Consider the following 26,629-nt stretch of genomic DNA (forward strand, 5'->3'; position numbering starts at 1 on the left):
TGTCCTGTCCCTCCCCTATCATACCCTCTTATCTGTCTTCCTCATGCTCCTCACACTCCTTATCCCCAGTCTTGCCTCCCTCCCTCTAATCCATTCTCCACCAACTGCAAACCTGTCAGTGACACTCCCTTGTACAGAAAAATCAGTATCTCTTCTTGGCTGGAGGACACCAACCACTCTCCTTGGCAGAGCACAGAGTACCCTTCCTCCTCAGGCTCCTGGCTAAACATTCAGCCAGAGTTCTTAGCCAACATTTCCTTCCCAGTTTATGTCCCAGCCGTCTCAGTATACCAGAGTTCTTGAAAACCCTATGGTCTTTGATTTCTCACTGACTTGGAACCCTCCACTCCCTCCCTCCACTAGAAAGTATCTCCATTATTTGCTTTACTCAGAAACTCCTCCTGGCCCATCAGGAGTCAGCCCAAGGGACACCTCCCAAGTGTCAGACTTCAGGGTCCCTCCTCTCTCCTCCCAGAGTATTTTGCGCCATTGCTGTACCCCTCAGGACCACTGTTTGGGGTGGAGAACCTCCATCTGAATCTCACCAGCAACTTAGCTCCCTGCTAAAATGAGACGGCAAAGAAGGAGGAAGAAAAACCAGTGCTGAAAATCTGGCATCTTTTCAGTCCAGACTCTTACAGTAATATCTCTTGCTTTCCTTGTCGTTAATTCTGTGAAGTCACAGAAGATGATGATTTCGTGTTAATGACCACCAGCTCAGGAACTGAGAAACTGACCTTAAGGTGAACAAGTCCTGAAACGGTTATGAATTACTGGGCGTCATGCAGTCTCAGACTTAATGTACCAGTGATTAACACAGAAAGTTTAGATGAGCAATATTTTGGATTTGAATGAATAGGAAAAAATAACGTGGAATGCCTGCTGGAGACTAGCTCTTCAACAACTCATATTTTATGAAAATGATATACTGTAACTCTCAGCAGTTTCATGTTTTCAACAATGAGGTAAGGTAACAGCTGAACAAAGGGACAACATTCCTTTTACTTCTCTAATGACATGTATAAAACAACATTATTTCATTAGAATTGTCTTTGATGATCTGAGTACTGAGATATTTTTCCACTGTTAGTCCTGTCTATAAAGTTCTGAGACCTGCTATAATTAAGATCAACTCTATAAAAATAAAACTAAAGAGCAAGAACATTTATTATTATGTGAGAATAAAAGCCCTACCAAGATACAAGTGTCATTAAATGGACAAGTGAATGCCACCTTGTTTTGTTGAAGGTGATTTCTAAATATGAAACTCCATTCTGAATGATGCTAATATGACAGGCTTTTTCTTTGTTTAATGAAGGGGTCATTCTATTAGATTACTAAAACCAGTTTTGCTTAGGCATCTGGTAGAGCCATGCATGACATTATCACCAGCCAAACTGTCTCCCAGATGAGTGACGAAGAAATGACTTTCCAGAAATCTCTCAGTTGGCAACCCAGATGAATTAGTTATGCTCGTGTAAGATTGCTGATTTCTCATGCAAGTTTTTTGCTGTTAATATTTTATAGAGCAAGGCAGATATATGTATTATGGGTATGGACATAAATTAAAGGAAGAATTACACAGACCAGGAATAGTGGGTCACTGATATGAATTCTCTAATAACAAGATTAATATAACCATCAGAAAGCGAAATAGGGCATCATTCTGGATAACTGGAACCACCAGTGGCTCATTTTTTAAACTGTTTTTTTATTACTTTATGTTAGTCACCATACAGTACATCCCTGGTTTCTGATGTAATGTTCGATGATTCATTAGTTGCGTATAACACCCAGTGCACCATGCAATATGTGCCCTCCTTACTACCCATCACCAGTCTATCCCATTCCCCCACCCCCCTCCCCTCTGAAGCCCTCAGTTTGTTTCCCAGAGTCCATAGTCTCTCATGCTTCATTCCCCCTTCTGATTATCCCCCCTTTCTTTATCCCTTTCTTCCCCTACCGATCTTCCTAGTTCTTATGTTCCATAGATGAGAGAAACCATAAAATTGTCTTTCTCTGCTTGACTCATTTCACTTAGCATTATCTCCTCCAGTGCTGTCCATGTTGCAGCAAATGTTGAGAAACTGTTCTTATTGATAGCTGAGTAATATTCCATTGTATATATGGACCACAACTTCTTTTTTTTTTTTTTAAGATTTTATTTATTTATTTGACAGAGACAGAGACAGCCAGCGAGAGAGGGAACACAAGCAGGGGGAGTGGGAGAGGAAGAAGCAGGCTCATAGCAGAGGAGCCTGATGCAGGGCTCGATTCCACAACGCCAGGATCACGCCCTGAGCCGAAGGCAGACGCTTAACCGCTGTGCCACCCAGGCGTCCCGGACCACAACTTCTTAATCCAGTCATCTGTTGAAGGTCATCTCGGTTCATTCCACGATTTAGCTATTGTGGACAATGCTGCTATGAACATTGGGGTGCATATGGCCCTTCTCTTCACTACGTCTGTATCTTTGGGGTAAATAACCAGTAGTGCAATGGCTGGATCATAGGGTCGCTCAATTTTTAACTTTTTAAGGGACCTCCATACTGTTTTCCAGAGTGGCTGTACCAACCTGCATTCCCACCAACAATGTAGGAGGGATCCCCTTTCTCCACATCCTCTCCAGCAATTGTTGTTTCTTGCCTTGTCAATTTTTTGCCGTTCTAACTGATGTAAGGTGGTATCATAGTGTGGTTTTGATTTGAATTTCCCTGATGGCTCATGATTTTGAACATTTTTTCATGTGTCTGTTAGCCATTTGTATGTCATCATTGGAAAAGTGTCTGTTCATATCTTCTGCCCATTTTATGATTTGTTTATTTGTTTCTCGCGTATTGAGTTTGAGAAGTTCTTTGTAGATCTTGGATCAGTCTTTTATCTGTAGCATCATTTGCAAATATATTCTCCCATTCCGTGGGCTTCCTCTTAGTTTTTTTGACTGTTTCCTTGGCTATGCAGAAGCTTTGTATCTTGATGAAGTCCCACAAGTTCATTTTTTCTTTTGTTTCTCTTGCCTTTGGAGATGTGTCATGAAAAAAGTTGCTGTGGCTGATGTCAAAGAGGTTGCTGCCTATGTTCCCCTCTAGGATTTTGATGGATTCCTGTCTCCCATCAAGGTCTTTCATCCATTTGGAGTTTATCTTTGTGTATGGTGTGAGAGAGTGGTCAAGTTTCATTCTTTTGCATGTAGCTGTCCAATTTTCCCAGCACCATTTATTGAAGAGACTGTCTTTTTTCCACTGGATGTTTTTTCCTGCTTTATCAAAGATTAGTTGCCCAAAGAGCCGAGGGTCCAGTGGCTCATTTTTAAAGTAGCAATGCTATCAATGACTACACAGGCCCACATTTTGAAGGTCTTAGCTTTTGACCCATTTGGTAGATCTATTTTCCTTGCCTGTATGCTTTTTACTTGGTACATTTTCTCCACAGACCAAAGTTTTTCAAAACCTACTAATTATTATCAGGGACTTTACATCTAAGAGCAGAACTCCAACCACATTCCTCAAACTCTCAAATAAAAGTATAAGGCCAGATACTTGGCGTTGCCTTCTCACTCAGGTAAAGTGAACTATAAAATAAGGTGAAAGTATGGAAAAGAAGCGTGATTTTCTAAAAGGGATTGGGGTTTTGGGATAAGGCTTATTTACTCGTCAGAAAATTACAACTATGTTCAAAGACCTCAACAATGAAATTCCTAATAAAATGCCAATAATTTCATTAGGTTTTCTGTACTATATACCAAAAAGTATGGGTATGAGGAGAAAGGAGTATTTGTATATACTTTGTCAATGAAATGATTTGGTTTTCTTCCTCTCAGATACACCCTTCAGCTTCTTGTTCTGAACTAAGAAAAAAGAGCTTCTTTTTCTTTCTTAACATGTCCTACCTTTGTGTTGTTGATTTTCTTTTTCCTTATTCTGAGTAGGACATAACTACCTGTTGGAAGCAAAATCTCGCTAATGAGCCTCCTGCCGCTGCCAGCACACTCTAGTGAGGTGGATGACAGAAACTGAGTCCCATTTTTGGTAATGGATCATTCACAGGAAAATCTCCACAGCTGCATGGTTGAGAAGAAAAAGCCTTCCTGTCATCAAAACATTTTTATATGAATGATAGGGTTCATCTCAACTTGAGGGGACTTTGAAGATTATCCAGTTCAACCCCTTCATTTTAAGAACCAGAAAGCTGAGGGCTAGAGAGGCAAAGTAACTTGCCTCAAGGTTACCCCATCAGAGCTGGCAATGGAAAAGAGCCCAGTGAAGGAACAACCTTCTGAATCTAAGTTTGTGGCTCTACCCATCCCAATGTCTTGCCTCCAACCGCAGCGATGGTTCTAAAAGACCAGTGCAAGAGGACGAGCAGAAACAAATGTCTATGAGTCCAACAAGTATATGGGCGTGTTTTCACTACAAAGATGTAAGTCAGGACACCCACTTTTCGACTTACCTCCTACTGACTTACAGTCAGTATGATTGGCATTAAACAAGGCTTGAACATCAAGTAGTAGCATACTTGAAACCTAAATACCCAAGGTACTGTATGTCCCGAAGAGGCTATATTTCTGGGAGACTCTTGCAAGAAAGGCCCATTGAGCACCAAGGGTGTTGCAGTCATGGAAAATCCCAGGACCATGTCTAGCACTAGTGCTCTCTGAATTTCTTCATAAAAAGGAATGACCCACTATTTCAGCCCAGGGCTTCCTGACCAACTGCAACTGGTTAAATATTTGGTGCCAGAATCTTAGGAAAATAAAGCCAAAAAAGTGTGGTGGTGGTGGGGGGGCCTTACACTGGAAGGGATGTAGGGTTCCTGCTTCAGGGGAAATGTACCCCTCATACTTCTTACTGAAAGGAACGGAAGTTGACCAGGAGACAGTAAATCCCAGCCAAGAAGTGGGATTGAACAATGTTAAACCAGCTGCATAGCTGCCCAAAGGAATTTTAAAATGGCATGGCGGCTGGCCCAAAAGAGATTAAGGTCTCTCTCACAGCAGAGGAGAGAAGCCAGGATTAAACGGAAGAGGAGTGCAAGGCCTAAAGAAAAAAAATAAAATTTAGCCAATAGGAAATTAAAAACTGGATTTGGAGATAGTCCAGACAATACAATAGGATATGGAAAGAGTCTTTAAAAGAAAAAGGTCCACTGAGGTCTGGCAACATCAACAAGGCTGAAGAATATGGGCCTTATGTGTTATGGAAAATAACTTTGTTCTGGGAAATGGGGATGTGCCAGAAAATAGCAAAACTACGTCCTTGTGCGGGGTTTGACTGCCACGCCATTGCCTGACAGAGAAGGGCAGGGGGGAGAACACCTGGGGACCCTGATGATCACGAGTATGTTCTGAAAGCTAGTAGCCTAAAATAAGCAGCAAGAAATGACAGAGGTAGCAAATTACACTTCAAATCCAACTTTCTAGTACATAAATTCTAGAAAACATGGTTAGCCAATGAGAGATTATTTTCTGCCTAGTTTTGAAACCCACTACTTCAAAAAAGATTTACTTATTCTTCAAAAATTACCCAGAGCTGGCTCCCATTTGATTTCTAGAAACAGCTAGAAGTTCCAGAGAAAGTAAACCAAAATTTTGCCCTGATTTTAATCAATCATTATGTGGACAACATATATTCACCTCCCATAGTTAAAGACATCCTAATGAATACCACCCTAAAAATACAAACAGCATCTCAGTCCAAAAGCATGGGACTCAGTCTTTTTTTTTTTTTATTAAGATTTTATTTATTTATTTGACAGAGAGAGACAGCCAGAGAGAGAGGGAACACAAGCAGGGGGAGTAGGAGAGGAAGAATCAGGCTCCCAGCAGAGGAGCCTGATGTGGGGCTCGATCCCATAACACCAGGATCACGCCCTGAGCCGAAGGCAGACGCTTAACAACTGAGCCACCCAGGCGCCCCGGGACTCAGTCTTGATTACCTCCCCACAATCCAATCATAACACTCTTCTGATTTTCTCTATTGGTTCTGTCTCCATGCTCTCCCCTCCTCTCAACCTTATCGAGGGCTTCACCATCTCTAACTGAATTCTCACAGTGGCATTCTAATGGGTTTTGTGCTTTCAGCCACTCCAAATCCATCCTCCATAATGAGAGAATGATTAACCTATTTAAACAGTCCAATCAAATAATGCTCTGTTTAGACCTCTTTGGGTTTTCTCCATAGATAATAGCAGAAAGGCCACTGACACACGTCTTCTGGAGCTCATCCGCAGTTGGCTTCTCAAGATCTATGCTTTTCTAACTGACCCCCTGCCCCTGCATCTTCTACTTCCCTCTCTTCTTCCCTATTGGGTCATTCCATGAGGATCAAACATTTCCAGATATCACCTTAAAAATATCCAAGAGCCTCCTTGCACATAAGCCCTTTAGCTAGTACCATATTTTTCAGCCTAAATTCTAACAGCCAATGTTCTGGACCTTTCTACACACGCTGTGCCCTCTCCAACAATTTTCATATGTTCTTGGGTAGTTCTCATATATATATCATATATGTTTTATATATATATATAGCATATATATATAAAACATATATATGCTAATCCACTGGAATGGCCATTGATAATGTCACCACTTTGTAAAATCCAAAGGACTCTTCTTGACTGGCATCTTCACAGATTGCTCAGTGGTATTTAATATGGTTGACCATTCTCCTCTTCTTAAAGTACCCTCTACTTTTGGATTCTATGTTCTTATATTCTCCTGGGTTTCCTCTTAATCCTGTGCCCACCCCCACACAATCTTTTACCTATACTCCTAAATGTCGGTGATTCTCACTCAGGGCTTAGTCTTAGACCCTCTTTTCTTCTCATTCTATGATCTTTCTTGATGGCACCATCCAGTCTAATAGCTTTAAATACCATCTATATCTGACAACTCCCAGGTTGTATCTCCAGCCTAGACTTCTCTTCCAAGCACTGGATCTAAATTTATCTAACTGCCTGCCTGATACACCCACATGAATATTTCAAGGGCAACTCTAACAAACCCAGATCATAAACGTGATATTTAAAAAAAAAAAAAAACCTGCTTCATTTCCCCCTCTGTGAGCAATAGTGCCAGCAAATATCTACTTGCTAAATCCAGAACCAGAGATTTAGCCTCAATATTCCCTCTCCTTTTACCCTACATCCGACCCAACACTATGTTCTAACCTAAGACCAGGTTCCATTTTCAAAAGGTTTCTTTCTTTTTCTGTTTTTAAATTTTATTTATTTATTTATTTTAATGTTTTTTTAATTATATTATGTTAGTCACCATACAGTACATCCCTGGTTTCTGATGTAAAGTTCGATGATTCATTAGTTACGTATAACACCCAGAGCACCATGCCATATGTGCCCTCCTTACTACCCATCTCCAGTCTATCCCAAAACGTTTCTTGAGTCATTCATTTCTCTCCATCACACTGTTACTACTCTAGCCTGAGGACCAATATGTCTGGCCTGAACAACATCCTGCAAGACTCCTCCTGACTTTTCTCTTGCACCTTTAATCCCATTTCCAAATAGCATCCTGGGTGATGTGTGCTTTAAAAATATAGAGTATTGAGTAATATCAAATGTAAGAGTACACACACTGAAAAGGACACAAATATTTTATGAGCCTCTAAGAAAGGGGGAAAAAATTCTGCAAGCTATTTTGCACTGCTTTAAAAAAATCACATCAACTATAAGAAGCACCCAAGTATTATAGTGTGAAAAAACATGCACCTTCAAAATGATGACATGTAGTATATCACTGTCCTTAAAATTAACCAGTCTGTTTCTTTTACACTTAGAATGATATCCAAACCTTTGATGTTTCCTGGGAGGCTTTGCATATTCTGTCCCTGAGTCTACAGCCCATGAGTCACTGTGCCTCCTTCCCTCTAAGCACCAAACACAGGTCCTTTTCATTTTCACTTCCCTGAATGCATCTACTACTCCCCTGCCTCAGAGTCTCTGCCATCACTACAACTCCTCCTGGGGACGCTCCACCCTACCTGCCACCCATATCCTACTCTTCCAGCAGCTAACTCACTGTTTAGAGCTCAGCTCCAATGCCATTTCCTAAGAGAGCTTTCCCTCCTCCTCCTTCTCACTGATCTCCCCTTTCCTTCATAGCAGCTGTAATGGTTTGTAGTCACATGCTGTTTGGGAAGCTTATTTGTGTATTTACTGCTTGCCCTGTACACATGCAGATCCTTGAAGGTAGAGACCATATCTGTTTTGCTCATCACGACATGCCCATAGTTTGGAACAAAGTCTGGCACAGAACAGGTGTGCAATGGCAACATTCAGCATATTACTTGTTCAATACAAAAGTAAGCAAAGCTTCCACGATCCAACCTTTGCCTACCTCTTTAGCTATATCTTATGGATCACTTTTTCCCCTTTTACATGTTCAACTGAAACTAATTTACTTAGCCAATATTTCATGTCTGCAAGTCTTGGCATTTATTCCAAGCCTGTCCTCCAAGTCTCCAAGCCTGTCAAGGTTCAGCAGGAGCCTCCTAGAAGCTTTTCTGACCCAACCTTGGGTTGAAAAATGTATCGCATCACATAGCCTCTTCCTGCTCCTCACTAGACACTTAGGAAGACCCTAAAAAGATGGCACATCATATTCCCACCCAGACCAAGCCTGAGCACACACAGCCACAGCCTGGGACAAAGAACAACTGAAGCAGTGGCCCTGGGCTGGAAGGACACCTGGTGACACAGCCCTGTTCCATCTGATCAAAAGCAATAGTATGTTACAGCCGCACTGGAGTTTAAGAAGCAGAATTTATAATGCAGGAACTTGTATCTGAAATTGTCACAGGCAAACTTGAAAAGCTCTTTTAGAATGAAGATAAAAGAACAAACTGAATGGCAAGAAAATAGTCATTTTTATACCCCAGAGTATGAAAGAGTTAAATACAAAAACAACACCACAAAGATAAAATACACTAAGAAATAAAAGTATACAATTGATCACAACAGAATACAGAAAATGGCAAAGTAAAAAGCTAGGACAGAAATAACAGCATTATAAAATTAAAAGGCAAATTAAAGAATGGGGGAAATATCAATAAAATATTGATAAATCATTATTATCCTTAATACACATAAATCAGTCAGAAAAACACAAACTGCACCTCATATAGGCAAAAAAAATATTTCACAGAGGAGATAAATATAAGTTAAGCTCACTGATAGGAAAGGCACATTAAAATGAGATATTATTTTCTCCTTATCAAATGAACAGAAAAAGAGGAACGTTAGCTTCTTGAGAGTGTCAAGAGTTAGGTCTCATTAGATGATGATGGAAGCAGAAACCAGTGGAACATTTCTGGAAAGCAAGGTGGTCCCAGGTGTTGTTGAGACCCATAAGATTGCCTATGTCCTTTGATCTTGTATTAAGAGTCTTACAGTCTAGTCTAGGGACATACATGATCACTGATGATAATAAACACGTATTTACAACTGTATTCATAGAACACTAAATGGCAACAACAACAAAGGAAACAGTCTTAATCTCCATAATTCAGAAGATACTTTTCAAATATATGGTACAACTATGCTATGGAATTTATGTGGTCATCAAAAATTTATTTTTAAAGATCAAAATACAAATAATAAAATGCAAAATGAAAAACTAAAGATAAAAGGTATAAGATCTTATTTTAACACTTAAATAAATGAAAACTCTAAAAAAAGAAAGAGGCCAAACATTAACTTGCTGGCAGATAAATGATTTTATACTTGTGAGCATTTTCTGAATTTTCTACAATGAGCACATGCTACTTTTAAAATCAGAAAAAAAATATATTTGAAAACAATTATTTGAAGATACTGAAAAGAGAAAATTCTTTGACTTGAGTGTATACCCAAGTATCGATGGCACCCTGTCCAGAAAAAACAAATGAGTAAAATAAAACTATATAAACAAAAGTAGAATATTCATAAATATTCTAAAACGGATTTAAAAACTGAAAACATTTAAATATTTTAATTAAATTGACCAAAAAAAAGCATAGAATGTCTTTTAAAAAATGTCTTTATTTTAAAATCAAGTATTTTGCTTGATATGATAAAAATTACATGAGAGGGCTCGTGGGTGGCTCAGTCAGTTAAGTGTCTGACTTTGGCTCAGACATTCTCAGGGTCATGATCTCAGGGTCCTGGGATCAAGCCCCTCATCAGGATCCCTGTTCCATGGGAGTCTGCTTGTCCTTCTCCCTCTGCACCTCCCCCTGCTTGTGCTTGCTCTCTCTCTCTCTCTCTCAAACAAAATCTTCAAAAAAAATTACATGAGAAAAATGCTATTATTAATAATAGTACACACATATTTTAAGTTAAAAAAACCACAGGAGTTCTCAATAATTGCAACTACAATTGAAAGCAAGCAAACAAAAAAATTTTAATGCTTTTTAATCTAGCCAAGTTTTTTTGTTTGTTGCATACAAAGCTGTATTTGTTTAGTTTCAAAAACTCTGTAGACCCTGCCCAAAAATAAAATCTTCTGAACACTAATTCAGAGATTCTGTTGAATGAAAAGTAAAAACACTTTAGACCTAATCCCTTCTTCCAATACAAAGGGCAAATTCCCAGTTGTAAATGTTTTCTACCAAAGAATGACTTTTCTATAGTATACAGTCAAGTACTATATACAATTTTACTTTTTACTATGTGAAAGTAAACCGTGGGCGAGTATGTTTCAGATCCCAAACTTATTTAATTTTCCTTTCATACACTGTTCCATTAAAAAATCACAGGGAAACATTCTTCAAAAAATATATATAAAGAAGAAGGGTAGGAAGGGATTGATATAATAAATTCTCCAAAAGGCAGCCAAAAAAAAAAAAAAAAAAGGAAAGGAAAAAGAGAGGCGATGAATGGAAATCAGAGTACAGATTTGAACCCCCTAATACCAGTAATTATGTTAAATGTATATGAACTAAATTCTTCAATTATAAGATGAAGACTGTCAATCTGGATTGAAAAAAACTACCATATCCTGCTACCAAGAAAAGGGCCCTTTCAAAATAAGAACATGGAGAAGTGGGAAAAAGACAAACCACGCAAAATCTAATTGAAAGAGGCATATGTAATTATACTGATAAAAGACAAAGTCGATATAAAGACTAGAAGCATTGACAGAGACAAACTGGGACATTTCAAAGAAATAAAAGTATCAATACGCCAGGAAGACACAAAAACTTCAGTATTTAATTCCACGGTCAGACAATATATAAAACAAAATCCAGGAAACTAAAATTAGAAACAGATAAATTTCCATAATAACAGGAGATTATAAAACACCCCTTCAGTAAATTATGTAATAAGCAGACAAAAACACAGTAAGTATATACATGATTTAAACAACTTACAAACTGGGCCCTAATTAACATATATCAGTCCAACTGCAAAATATATGTTGTTTTCAAGTACACAAGGAATATTTACCAAAATTGACCATATTCTGCACTGCAACCAATTCCAAGGATTCAAATCATTGAAATTATGTTCTCTGGCTAGAGAGATATTAAGATATAAATAACAAAGAGACAATAAAAATTCCCCAAATACCTGGATATTAAACAAAGCACCTCTAAATAATTCACTGGTTGAAGAAAAACAATGACAATGAATTTGTAATACTTTTATCTGAAAATAGTAAAAAACATACCAAAACTTGTGGCTGCAGATAAAGCCATTCTTAGAAATATACAGCCATAAATATATATTAGAAAGGAATATATATATTATAGAAAAGAAGGTGGAAAACCCAATGATCTAAGGATATATGTCAAGAAGTTATAAAGACTAATGAAGCCCAAAGAAATATAAAGCAGAAATTAACATAATAGAAAACAAAGAGAAAAATCGACATAGGTTGTTCCTTTGCAAAGACTAACACCTCTGAAAGACGGATTAAGAACAAAACAAAGAAAGTACAAATTACTAAATAAAAAATGAAAGCCAACACTAACACATTCTACAGACACTAAGGAGAAATAAGAAAAAGTATTATCAACAACTTCGTGCCAAAGAATTGGAAATTCACCTAAAATTCTACCTAACATGGATAAGTTCCTTGAAAAACAAAGTTACCAAAACTGTCATGAAAAGTCAAAGAACTGAGATCATTGCTTTATCTTTTAAAGAATTCTTAACTGCAATTTTAAAACTTTTATAACACCCCCCCCCACACACATACACACACAGACACATAAAACAAAACCAAAAACTTCTGGCCCAAATGATTTTACTTGTGAATTCTTCAAGGAATCTAAGAAAGAATTAGCATGAATCTTTTTTTTTTTTTTTAAAGATATTATTTATTTATGTGAGAGAGAGAGAGTGAGGGAAAAAGAAAGCCCACAAGCAAGGGCAGAGGGAGAGGGAGAAGCAGGCTCCCCACTGAGCAGAAAGCATGACATGGGACTTGATTCCAGAACCCTGGGACCACGACTGGAGTTGAAGGCAGATGCCCAACCGACTGAGCCACCCAGCGGCCCCTAACACGAATCTTACATATACTTTTCCAAAAAAAACCCAGAGGGGGCACTTTCAAAATTAGTTTATGAAACCAGAACAACCTTGAGTCTACAACTTCACAGAACATTCAAAGAAAGGAACATTAAAGGTTAATCTCTCTAATGAACACAGACGCACATATTCGCAACAAAATGTTAGCAATGGCCTCCAGGGATATACCGTATAAGAAGGATACTATAGCATGACTGTTAGGTTTATTATAAGAATGCAAAGGTACTTTTCGCTAAAAACAAACACAAAAACAAAAAACAACAATATGGCTTAAATGTGTATGTGATGGTAGGCGGTAGAGTTACCATGATTTACAACCACATGTCAAAGCTAGCACAACAAGACAGACATCACCTGGGGTCCAGCACTGTAGACCTGAATTCTCAGCCCTGGATTACTTATGCTTGAACTGCTACGCAGAGAGAAATAAACTTTTATCTTGTTTAAAACAAACAAATGGGGGAAAAATAGTCCATGTAATTCACCACATTAACAGAATAGAGGAGAAATACAATTTAAAAAATAATACCATTATTTAAATAGATGCAAGAAATGCATCTGTAATAATTAAAAACCATTCATAATAAAGACTCTCATCAAACCACAAACAGAAGGGAATTCCCTTATCCGAAGAGTACATATCAAAAATGTCTATGGCAAATATCAAAGTTTAAGAATATTCAATGCTTTTTCTACTGAGATAGGAAATGAGACAAGTAAGCTAGCAACCACCATTTCTATTGGAGAGCAGGTCCTAGATAGTGTAATAAGAAAAGGTATAATTATTGAAAGAAAATAACCTAGCACTACATTATTTATAGACAACATAACTATTATGTTCAAAAATCTAGAAGAATCTGCAGATAAACTAATAGAAATAGCAAGTAAATTCAGCAAGATCATAGGTACAAGGTCAATGCACAAAAAACAAATTGTTAAAAGGGTAGACTACATTTTAAATAGCCTTCCCAACAATATAAAAATACTGAAAACTTACCTAGGAATAACTAAAAAATTCTGTCCAAGACTACACAAAAAACTACAACAAAACACCAAAACAAATGAAAGAAAACCTAAATAGAGGGATGTGTCATATATATGTATTGGAAGACTCTATATTGTAAAATATTACATCTCCCCAAATTGATCTACTGATTGAATGCAATTTCAATCGAAATCCCAGCAGAATTTTTTTTCTGGTATAAATCAATAAGCTGATTATAAAACTTATATAGAAATGCAAAGGGCATGAACATCCCTGACAATCTCGATTAAGAACAGAACTGCACAATTTAGAATTTACACACATACATTAACGTTCATTATAAAGCTACTATAGTTAAGACGGTATGCTACTGACACAAGGATAAACCAACCCGTGGATGGAATGAAGAGGCAAAAGACTCATCTATAGTTACACATGGTTCATGACAGTTACCAGGGCAAACCAGTGGAAAAAGAATACTCCTTCCAATAAAGGACGATGATCCAATTGGAATCCGTTTAGGACAAAAGTAAATCTTGACCTCTATTTCACACCATACACTCAAAACAACTTCAGTGCTATTACAGATTCCAAACGTAAAATATAAAACAATAAAGCTTTTAGAAGACAACATAAAAGTGTATCACAGGGGTGCCTGGGTGGCTCAGTTGGTTAAGCATCTGCCTCTGGCTCAGGTCATGACCCCGGGGTCCTGGGATCGAGCCCTGTGGTGGGCTAACTGCTCAGCGGGGAGTCTGCTTTTCCCTCTCCCACTGCCTCTCTCCCTGGCCTTTGTTCTCTCTCTCAAAGAAATAAATAAAATCTTTTTTAAAAAAAGTATATCAGAATGACTTTAGGGTTTGCAAAGGCCACGGACACAGAAAGTACTGATCTCAAATGAAATAATTAAAACATTGGCCTTCATTAAAATTAAGAACTTGGCTTCATTTCAACTTACCCTTCAGACAGTTGTATTGAGCACATTTTGAAGAGGTCTGTTATGCAGAATTAGATAACTAAAACAATACCCGAAAAGCTTATAAGGGTATGAAAAATTGTTGAACATCAACCCTCACAAAGGAAATGCAAACTGACAGACACCATGAGAGATCCCTTACTAAGCAAGGCTAACCTTGAAAAGAAATGACAATACCAATGGTTGGCAAGGATGTGGAACTGAAACGCTCAGAAGTAGCTCTTGGCCATGTAAACTGGGAGGCTGAAAACCGGCTGTATCTATGAAACTGAGACATTCATATATTTTAGGACCTAGAGATTACATTTCTGAGTAATATCCAACAAGAAATCAGTGATTATTTCCAGGAAAAGCATGTTCAAGAATATTCATAAAAGCTTTTTTCTCAAGAGTCCCAAAATGGAAGTAACCCAAATGCCCATCAACAGTAGAATGGACACATAAACATAGTGTATTTATACAATGCAATGCTGTACAGCAATGAAGATGAGCACTGCCATATAGGATGTAGGTAAGCTTGCAAACATAAGGCTGGGTAAAAGAAGTCAGACACAAATTAATGCCTCCTATAGGATTCCGCCGATAAGAAGTTCAAAAAGATGTAAAACAAAGCCACGGTAACGAAGACAAAATAGTGCTCTGTGCGGGTAATGGGGAGAGAATGGATTAAAAATTAGGAAGAAGCTCGAGGGAGGGTTCCGGGGGGCTCACTACCAAGTGTGCTCACTCTGTAAAAGTTCATCAAGCTGTACCCTTATGATTCATGCACTTTTCTTTTATGTATTTTAAGCAATTAGAAAGCTTACTTAAAAAGAAAAGCCAATCCACACCCTTTCATTTCCTGGTTAAAGAACATCTTCACCATTTCAAAAGTTCATTTTCTTTCTCTCTTTTTCATTGGTAAGAGGTGTAGATTAGAGTAAAATATTAAGGGACTCTGAATAGTAATCCTGACACCACTCCCTATCTGTCCATAATAAGCCAATCAAATACTGTGACATTTAATTTCCTCCAAGTACAAAATAAGTCAAGCTATTTTTGCTTGTTTGTTTTAAACAGGAATACAGGTGGAAATAAGAGAGTGTATGCGACACAATAATCTTCCTTAAAAATGTAACTACACTTTTATGTGACCCACTGTAAGTCAAAGGAATTATGTGATTCTCTGTCCCAAAAATGCTACTATTTTTTTGTCTTGTAGAAGGTAAGAATTATTATGGAGTGAATTTTTAAATTGTTTATTTAAGATTATAACAGCATTGCTATGTATTCAGAACAGACTCGAACTCTAATATTCTATGATATCTAACTTAGGCATTATGACTATTTATATAATGGAAAATGGAAGACACATTTAATGTTCGAAGGGCAGGTAATACTTGATTGTGAAGCATCGATGATGAGATGCTAGATCTGAACCAGAGCCCTTGTCAGCTCTGCTCCCTCCCCAGAGTCTACCTGAACCACTATGGGTGGGTCCCAGTTACCATCTCTCTCCCCATTCTACACGGCCCTTGCATAAGTTTAAAAATAAACACAGCTAATAAAACATCCTTTCACATGAGGGTAAAATATAACATTAGTAAGTTTTTAAATTTTGTGATTTTATTTGAACACCCAAAAGAGTCCTAAGAATTTTTCAAGTACTTAAATTATGTCCTGACTCTCATTTGCATGAGGTTTTCAAAGACAGTGCAGTGGGACAAATGTACAAATTATCTCTTCATCATCCAAAATGAGGTCAAGAATGAAAATTCCCATTAAAGAAATCATTTTAGATTCATTGCTTTAAAAAAAATCCAAGAAGAGTATTTCAGCTTTTACATTTTAAATTGTACTAACAAGTTGATGCAGTGAAAGACCAAGAAAATGGGGGAAATGCTCTGTGTCTCAGGGTTCCTCACAGAGGGAGCTCACAAGGCTCAGCTTCAGGAGCTGAAACGGGCATGTGTCAGGACACAGGTTCCAGAGCCTGCAGTGTGCCCCAGGCGCCTATCTTCCCTCTCAGAGAAGCAGGACACAGGGTGGAGCTGAGATGCTGCGTGGGGAAGCCATTGCGTGTGCCAGATGTTTGTGCAATTACAATAAAAAAAATCTCAATATTATCGGTTAAAATCCAAAACTGAGTATCTGTGACACTTAAGGGAAAAATTCTGAATCGAGTTGAAAAGCAGGGTATTTTCAATGAGACATAAAACATTTTTTTCTTTTGACAAAAGCTAAACCTGTATACACAAGTCATTTATGATTCTTTTGAGAAAAAGAGGTCACAGTCTATTTCTGAACTCAAAAAGTCATTTCTTCCCATTATGGACTGACAGAATTTTATATAAAAACTGAAAAAGTGAATGAGAAGGATTTACATTTGCTACAGAAAAGAAACATTTCTAAAAATGTGAAGGGAAGAAATGAGAAGAAAGATTAAAAAAAAAACCTTCTCTGCTCCTGAAGGTAAAGAATGGTCCTAATTTATGGTTATATAATGGACAGTACCACAAAAAGTGAAGTATTTGAATAAATTCTTCATGTTGAATAAATTCCATGCCACTCAGAAAAATTTCCTTAGATACTTACAGAAAATAGCCTGAACTTCAATTGCATATTTCTAACACAATTACTTGCAAAAGATAACGTGTGAAATATATTTTGTGTTTTTTTTACACTCCATGAAAATTTTAAAATGCACTATTTTCTCTGAATATATTTATTTATAACCACGGGATTATCTCTGCATTAATTTAATAGCTGTACAATTTTACAACTAAGATTTTCCAAAAAAATAAACATCTTCTAACTTTAGAGTCACACTGTACATTTTCTCTTTTCATATAGTCTTTCTTACTCTAAGAGGTGCTGCCAACGAGGACCGGGAGAAAGCCCTAAGCACAGGCCAAACACATCAAACCCCAGATTCATCTTTTTGACACTTAGGCCCCAAAAGCAACACAGGATCTGCCAAAAAAAATTCCCACTTTTTTTACTATTCTAATTTTTCTCTTTCTATATTCAAATAGGAGGCCAAGAGAGATCAGTTATGAAGCCACAGAAAATAGACAGTGTATCTCTAGAAATAACAACTTCAATGTTTAAATGCAAATAAGCATCAGCACTAGCCATTGGTTTATTGGCAACCGATTCACGAACCATTTTAAAACTTGAAACATTTTGAAACTTTGGGGGTGAACAGGGAAAGCCATCTAGAACTCTTAGGGAAAACAAAAGGTGAGGAATTAAAGCAAATTATGTACAAATGGGTTACTGTCCTATATTTTATATGATTTATGTAATTCATACTAAATAAATTTGGGGTTTAAAAGTAGATAGAATATAATATAGTACTTCATTTATATCCAGACATGATCTCAGAACAATTTAATTCACAAATACTTATGTAATCTGACTGTATGTTGTGTATTATGTAAGCACTGATCAGATAAAAACAAATAGATGTTAAACGCTCCCTCCTTTTAGATGACCACATATTGAGGAAACAAATGGCAACATAACTAGGGTATCAATGTAAAAAGTGTTAACATACTACATAGAATTCATGTTCACGGAACACATCTATGGGGACAGACTCCATTCTAAGTTGATACTTGTCAACACACATCAACACATTTAACTCTTAAAATGACTCCGTGATTTCATTATGCATGTAGGGAACTGAGGCACATGAGCCTTAAGTAACTGCCTCAAGTTCACACAGCTTGGAGTAGAGTAAGAATTCAAGCTCACACACTGGGAATCCACAGCCTAAATTCTTAACCACTTCTGTACCCAATAATTATGCAGGGTGTCCTTTACAGAATTAAGTCTTCAAAAAATAGGAAAGGCTTCATAAAAGTACACAATATACTCAATTTGGAGTTATCTTATTGTATCTGTTTCCTGATATTCCGGGGTGAGTTCACTCACCATTTATTGTGCCCTAACTAATTATTCTCAATGCCATACAGCTGTGAACAAGACCGATCGTGAGGTTTCACCAGCCTTAGCATCCAGGAGTTGGGTCTAACAATAAACAAGAGAAGGAAGTAGAATAAGGTGGTTAAAAAAGAGCAAAGGGGGGAATAGGAAGTGTTAGAGGGTGACTATGAGAAAGGGTGGCCAGAAAGGGTTCCCTGAGAAAGAGACATTTGAATAAAGACCTATTACAGAGAAGAGGTGACCATCTCTATACTTCTCAGTATAATAAATTTCCTTGTTTTAAGCTGTTCATTGCAGCCAAAAGCATTCCGATTAATACTCACCCTACCCATAGGTTTGTCATGAAGAGTAAATGAGAAACCTGGTATAATGCACTTAGCATAGTACCTGGCTCACAAGAAGAATTTAGCAAATGCTAGCTATTATTATTATTATTGCTATCATTTTAATAAAGTCATGACATCAACTATAGGAAGAATCTCCAGTCCACTCACGTTGGGAGTCCAAGACCACCATGGAATATTCTATCAGCTGGATGTCTAACAAATAACCAATTCTGGAATCAATGTATTAAATGTTACAAGTGAAGCCTAAAGTATAAAAATACTACTCACAACAACCTTCCATGACCTATTAAGTACTCTGCTTGCAGAGGACATCAAAAGACTCACCAAGATAGATGTAGGAAGCCTGATGCCCCCGGCCGAGCGCTGGGTGGCAGGCGAAGGTGTGAGGGGCAGCTCACTATCTACAGACTTCACTTTCTGGCAGTTCCAGGTCTATTTTTTGGCTGCAAAGAAAGTGTTTACTTCTCTGTCTACGAACAGATGATTTTCCATAGCTCTGGGGTTTTAAAAGGTCAGCAGTGATAAAAGGCTTAGGAAGAGCTCTTGAATTTCTCTGCTACTATTATGAATTTCTTTATAAAAATGTTGATATACAGAGGACAATCAAGCAATGCATGGAAAATATGTATTCCAGATCCAAAAGTAGCTTATTCCAGCAAAATTTCCTCAGCTCTCTCCCTAATGATTTAAACATCCATTTTCACTTACTTCTGCAGAAGTACATTTACAGGAGGAGCAAGCGTGAAGAACAGTAGCCTTTACAGCAGGAAGTCGTTTCCCTTCTCTACCTGGAATGTTGTAGGATCCTTTTCCTTTTTACATGTGGGGAGAAAAGTATCTTATTGTTACTCTAAGTTCTCTTTCTTCAGAAAAGAAACACTCAGGATGTATTCTCTTACTAGATTTTTCAATTTTTGACCCTAAGGCTACTAAAACAACAACAAAAAACCCCCAAAACCAAAACAACAACAACAAATAAACACAAAAACTAAAAAACAAAACAACAAAAAAAACAAACCCTAAAAATCTTTGGGCCGAGCAGCCAGATGTAACATATTACTGTGGTAGGGCACTTCAATGTCCTACTTGGCTAAATCATTTTGAAAAATATGTTTTCCTTGGTGACAGATATAAAGTTCTATCTCCGTGCCACAAAGCCACCAACTGCCTCGGCTCACTGTCAACAATGGTTTTATACTTTCTTTCTATCCTCTTCATTGAAAATGTACCTAAAAGTCTGAAAACAAAACCATGCTTGCTCCAGATTAGTTTTTATTTCTTCTATTTGGCAAAAGTTGCCTTTACCGTATTTTCTGGTTCCAATGAACACAAAATTAGCCTCAGAGTTTGAACCTAACTTCTTTCAGGCTTTTAAAAAAAAATTTTTTTTTAGTAATGTCTACACCCAAGTGGGGCTTGAACTCACAACACCGAAATCAAGAGTCACAGGCTCTTCCGACTGAGCCAGCCAGGCACCCCTCTTTTAGTCTTTCGGATATCACTGTGCTCGGTGAAGTTTAAGAAGCTAGCCATCCTGACCGCTTGCCTCTGATTATTCTCCCTTTCCAAAAACAGTGAGTTAGCAAGAAGCGGTTTGTAGAAGATACCCTAAAAAGTTACAGGATTAGAATCTCTAGAGCTATTTAACAACAGGACTGGATTCTTTGAATACACTGGGATTCCCTGTTCGGGTTACATGTTATAAGAAGTCCTCATCTCGTCTTTTTAGCTGTCAAATTCTGAATCAGCATTAGAATTGTTTTGAAAGTAGGAGCAGAAGCTTCTGGTCACATAGCCTGTCTAAGGTATTATTTTTAAAAGTAAGAAATAACACCCAGGGGAGGAAAATATAGGAGAACACAGAACGAAAATTAAGGGTTTTGATTTTTCCTTTCTTATGAAAAACAGGTAATTCTAGAAACGCCTGACTTTTAAAAACAGAGGTTATTTTAAAGAGCAGTTTTAGGTTCACTGTAAAATTTTGCTGCAAGTTCCCATATTCCCCTGTCTCCCCAAACCCCTTTCCTCTCACCCAGGCTCCCCCACTATCAACATCCCTGAACATCTGTTATGACTGATGAACATACACAGACACATCATTATCAACCCAAGTCCATAGTTTACATTAGGGTTTGCTCTTGGGGATGTACTCTGATTTGTACTCCCCTGTCAAAACAGAATTCACACGGACAAGAGGCTAACAGCCCTCAGCGGAGAATCTCCTGCCCTCTGGTCTATTTATTGACAATCTATTATCCCTTAGCCAGGGGATGACCAGTGTGAAAAAGGGTATCTGATAAGGCTTTTGCTTTTATTTGTTACCCAGACACAAAATCTCTCCGATTTCTCTCAATATGGAGGCAGAATGGCCAACCCAGCCCACCCAAGTTAGTATGGTACCAGCTTTCCATTCCTTGCTCCAGCCCTCAGATCTCCCTCACCCTGCTCTACTTCCTTTTCCCACAGGGCTTATGTATTCCTAGCCTATTATGTCATTTACAAGAAAGCAGGAATTGTTGTTGTTCACCGACATAGCCCCAGTACCGAGAACGGTGGCTGGCACCTGGCATACACTTAATATTTGTCAAATGAATGAATGAGGATGCTTTCTGAAAGACAAGGCTTCAGGGAGGGATTTGGGTCATGGTTTGGAGGCCAAATTAGCCATGACTAACCAGGTCCTGCAAGCCACTGGTGCTGTGTTGCTAGGCTCCTGCAAGGTCCCTGCTAGCTCAGTGTGGCCATTCTAAGGTGTGACCAGGCTGGAAAGCACAGTGAGGTCTAGACATGTCTGACGTCCCCAGCCGCACTTGTTGCATAAACTGTCATTCAACCTGGATGCCCAACTGAGAGTGCACCGAGGCCCCTGGCCAGAGCAGCATGCAGAGACCCATGCATGGCATGACGCAAAGTAAGAGGCCAGGGGGTGGGGGCACCTCTTCACAGGGGTCAGACGTGTGACACTTAGGAATTTGACCATCACAAGTTTCCCTACTCTCCCACTTGCACACATTCTGCTGTCAATGTTGAACCCAAACCCTGGGTCAGCTTATACATGGGATGATAAATATTTTTCAAGAGTTAAAGCTCTGCAAGAATAACAAAAAATGAAAAAAAACCTACAAGAGCAAAAGAACTGTGATTTTTTTTTAAACACATGAATAAGCTAAGTTGGGACATAAAACAGTGAACTTAGTGAAAGAGGTAAAAGGTTTCCTTTGCTTTCCTACACAAGATAAACACTCTGGCTAGAGGATGTAGAGGTGGCGGCAGGAGGAGATGAACCACAGTTCTAGGAAGGAAGGGAAGGAGAGAGGAGGAAGTCCATCAGAAGACTCCGGTTTCCCTGCACTTTTCCAACACCCATGTGTGGGATGGGAGAAAAACCACCTGCATAATATATATAGCATGTTGCAACCTGTGCTTATTTATTTATTTGGGGGGGGATAGAGAGAGAGAGAGAATCTAAGGCAGGCTCCATTCCCAGTGAGGAGCCCAATATGCAAGGCTTGATCTCACAGCCCTGAGATCATGACCTGAGCCAAAATCAACAGTTGGATGCTTAACTGACTAAGCTGCCCAGGTACCCCAATAACCTGTATTTACTTATATCTATAAAGCGTAACTATGTTATATTGTTTAAAGGCAAAAACATAATTTTCTGTATGTGCTATTTACTTATTTATCCCAGATTCCCCGCCTGGAAGGTAGGTTCCAAGTGGACAAGAACTGTATTTTGCCTGGTACAATATAGGCACTCTGTAAATGAATAAACCACATACTTAGACTCTACTCCAGTTGAATTTCAAAGAACACTGTTGCTCTTCATGTCCTGTATGAGAATCAAGGTGTTCCTCCTTCCTCTATTGGGTACATGCTCCCAGAACACCACGTACAGAAGGGCAAGGAAGGGTCCAGTGGTACCTTTTTGATTTCTGTACATTCTGCCATGCTACGTGATACTTGAGACAGCTTATGCTGATGGGGTATGCCTCTTCACTGTGGTTTAGTAACTGGGACCAGATACCAACTAAGCCATGGGAAATCAGGGAAGGGCCCTCCTTCCCTCAGTTGGGCAGGATGCAGTTAGCCCAGCCTAGAGCAAGCTCTGCCAGCCCTGTGTCTGCAAGTCTCCAGCTGCTCAAACCAGAAGTTCAGAAATAAGTTGGTGGAAGGACATGAAGTAAGAGAGCCAGTCACTTCTCGGTGTTAACTCAAGGACTGCGCACATCAGTTCCACAGCTAAACCCTGATCACATGGGCTGGCTTCATCCTACACCACAGCCAGGGGTAGAATCAGGACATTCTGCTACTGCCACAAGTCTCAGGCTAAGTCCAACAAAAGAAAATTTGGACCAGTGCAACGCAGTGGAGTAAGCCCATAAAAAAATGAAAGCTTTGCAAAGCTTCTTCTAGAAAGAAAACAACATGCCTAATAATTAGGGAGATTTCTAGTTATACTGCCATATATCAGCACAGTATTCTAAATTACCTATTTTATTACTTATAAAATTGTCCAGTTTCTAGAGTAAAAAAATATGGACCAAGTGTAGTAATCTACAAAGTATTAGAAGTTTTCTAAAAACACATTTTAAAATTCAAGTCTTTGCCAAGTAGATGCCTAATGAAATTAGAACTGCAAGTAAATTAGAGTGATTATATAACTCCTGAGTTGCAGAAATCCGTGCTTAAAAAGACATGGAATTAAAAGAAAGTTGCTAAGTACAAAAGAAAATGGAGGTGAAGGTATTTATATTGGTATATTCTTCTGGAGCAATAAGTTTTTGGCTCGTGAGCATGTGAGGCGACCTGCAGTTTCCTCTGAACATCATTTCTGCGTGGCACTCCCATCAGTAGTTATAACGTGGACCATTTTTCAGTGAAGGAAGCTCTGATAATCTGTGTTTCAGACCCAAATGAAGAATCGAGCCTGCATCTTTCTGGAATGCGGGGAAACGTGCATTCTGCCCATCGGTGTCATCAGTGACAGATGGGCTAGCCCCGTGACCCCCGTGGGGAACGCCGCGGTCTCTGCAGAACAACGTATGTATTCACGCAGGGTCTTTCTTAAGAACTTTTAGGCTCAAGGTTCTAAATATAAAATTCAGGTGAAACTCGAATCACACTGCACCATGGAATCCTTGCAAATCTCTCATGGCCACCTTTAATGATTAATTTCCCAACTTCTGATGGCTTCCAAACCCCTCAAAATACGCTTGCTCAAACCGCACCCCACACTATCTTTCACTTGAAGCCAAATCTGGCATCAATGTTTTGTCTACTCGGCAGGAGAGCAATTTCAATGATCTCCTGCTTTTTATAAGATCACTTCATTCTTCCCAATATAATAATTAGTTTCAGATGAACCTGGTCACCGTTCCTCAGCTTGATTCCACTGTGGTACGAGCAAGGGGAGGAGGCACTTCCTGGGAGCTCTTTTTTAGAGCAAAGAATTTGGGTACTATCATAGGCCCGAGACCGAACCTTTGCAATTTACTTCTTTACATCTTAGCTGGCTTTTGATAACCTAGACGCTCCAAGCTATGGACTGAAATTATGATCACAGGACTCTTCCCAGTTTACCTTTAAAAAGGCTCGGAGGAATTATTCCTCAACTTATCAAACTATAATAAATCATTAAGAACATAAATCTTATGAATATAAACAGTGCTATATCCCTGCAAACACAAAGAGGTTTGCCGAGAGAAAGCCAACGCTGTTATCTTAATGTCTTACAACACAAACAACTTTTAAGGAGATAATAAATACCAATGGGCAGGAATATATACCAACCTACAGCTAAGGATGTTAGAGAAATAACTGGAAAATCTCTGCTGACCGTGCTTCAGAGAAGAATCAAACGAGACACGTTTAGCATGATGAAGATGATCCATGTGGCCCTTAATCAAAACTGGCAGAGTCTTGAGTTACATCAGGGAGGTTGCTTACAGGTTTCCTCTGGGTCTCCCACGTGGACCTAAAATCATCCTGTCCTGCATGTTTTCACTAATTAATTCAGTACCAGCCGCGGAATCACCTGTGAGTATTTTCATCCGCATAACCCTGGGTTATCCTGTTTGTAAATCCCAGCAATTCCTGAGCTGTGACTGCAGGAGTCACCTTGATGCGTACACGCTTTGAGGCCTTAAATCATGAGTATCTCATAGCATCTTCCAGTCTTTGCCTGCTTAAACAGAAAGCAATCTCCTCTCTGCTTTAGCATTAGATAATTACAGGACTCCTGACGGTTTATCTTACCTTCACATGTACGGCCATCTGCAGAAATTGAGAAACCCTGTTCGCAGACACAGTGAAAAGAACCATCTGTGTTGAGACACTCTCCATGAGGACCACAGCGTCCAGGCTGTTCACATTCGTTAATATCTGGAATTGAAAAGAGTTCCAAATATGTGAAAAAATATTTTTTTCCTTTGGTTTCATATGAGAGCAGACATATAGTAAGCAATCTATTACACAATGGTCTGACACTTATTCTGTGGCTCAACTGTACCATTTGTACATATACCAGACCACAAGTTGGATTGTTTTAAGAGAGAAACTATTTTGGTTCAATCCTATGAATAAGCCAATGTTCAACCATTTTCAATTTACAAAAAAAAAAAAAAAGCATTTTCATTTTCAGACGTTCAACCTGAATGTATTTTTTTTTTTAAGACCTATTGGAGGCTTGAGGAACACTCTAACAAACAACTCCTCTGAGAAACAGTCTTCATCCGTGAGCATGTTGTGTTCTTCTAGTCCTCTCCCACGGCCGTGCACACAATTCTGTGGGAGCCCCCACAGCATCATGTCACCTCCACACCCATCAACCCCCATGACGTGAACTCCTTATGGGCAAAACTGGACAGGTCTTATCATAGTCTTTGGTCCCTACAGTGGCCCTTCACAAATGTCTGCTGAATATATAAATGAGATAGCCACCAATCCAAAACTGGTTGAAAATGGACAGAAGAAAGAAAATGCAAGAAAAAGAAGGCCATTTAGATCAGGGGAGTTTTTATCATTTGCACAGCTTTGTGATGATGCAATTAGTGAATGAGGGTCAAGGGCTTAGTGCAGTGCCTAACATACAATGAACGGTCAGAAAGGGGTAGCTATGATTATTAACACTCATGAACAAATAATGCTGTACATGTGTGCTAACCATCTTAGCACAAGTCTTGTGCAGACCTGCTCGTTCTCAATGAAGAGTAATTACGCTCCCCATGGTCAGGGTCATGATGCAATCCTAAACACTTTCAATGTATGAAGTGAAATGTTCTATCAAATTATTGTGGACACAAGTGCCCAGACTGACAATATAAGGCATCCTGGAAATGGTCACTTATTCACACCAGTACTGACACATGCAACTACCTATCCACACTGTGTTTTAATCAATGTTTTCCTCAGCTGTGTCCCTTATTATACTGATGGCTCCTTGAAGAGAACTACATATTTGAATGAAGTCCCCAACTCCTAGTACAGCACATTCATAGTGTTTTAGGGATGTTTGCCCACCACAAAATCTGTTATGTTCATTCTCTCCTAATTAAACCATGATTGTTTAAGGTACTCTTAGTTAACTGGGGCCATGAAAACTATCACAGGTCCTTGGCACCCTGCAGCAGGAGCCCTACTAAGGCCATTTTCCTACTCTCCTGAAGTCTCCTTTATGTCTCAGTAAAGAGGTCCTTGATACATCTTCTTAGAAGTCCATCTTTAACTCAATTAAAACCATTTACTGAATGCTTCCTATGAGAAGGTTGAACAGGGTAGGCCCCTCGCCATTATGAAGCTCACAATATAACAGGGGAGGCAGGAGCCAACATGAATAGTTGCAGAGCTTAATGGGCACACGGA

The 26,629-nt window shown here is 38.7% G+C and overlaps 1 protein-coding gene across 7 annotated transcripts in view; it reads right to left on the bottom strand.

The window, feature by feature from the left end:
• The window catches only part of LTBP1 (latent transforming growth factor beta binding protein 1), a 403,697-nt gene that overhangs the window by 56,917 nt on the left and 320,151 nt on the right, over nucleotides 1-26,629 (bottom strand). For all 7 annotated transcript variants that reach the window (XM_045809100.2, XM_045809101.2, XM_045809099.2 and 4 more), the window contains one exon: nucleotides 25,025-25,150. In XM_045809100.2, coding sequence (XP_045665056.2) covers nucleotides 25,025-25,150 — 126 coding nt within the window. The remainder of the gene's footprint in view (nucleotides 1-25,024; nucleotides 25,151-26,629) is intronic.

Source organism: Ursus americanus, chromosome 7 (assembly GCF_024610735.1).
Source record: "Ursus americanus isolate L20-20 chromosome 7, mUrsAme1.1.p, whole genome shotgun sequence".
NCBI classification, from domain to species: domain Eukaryota; kingdom Metazoa; phylum Chordata; class Mammalia; order Carnivora; family Ursidae; genus Ursus; species Ursus americanus.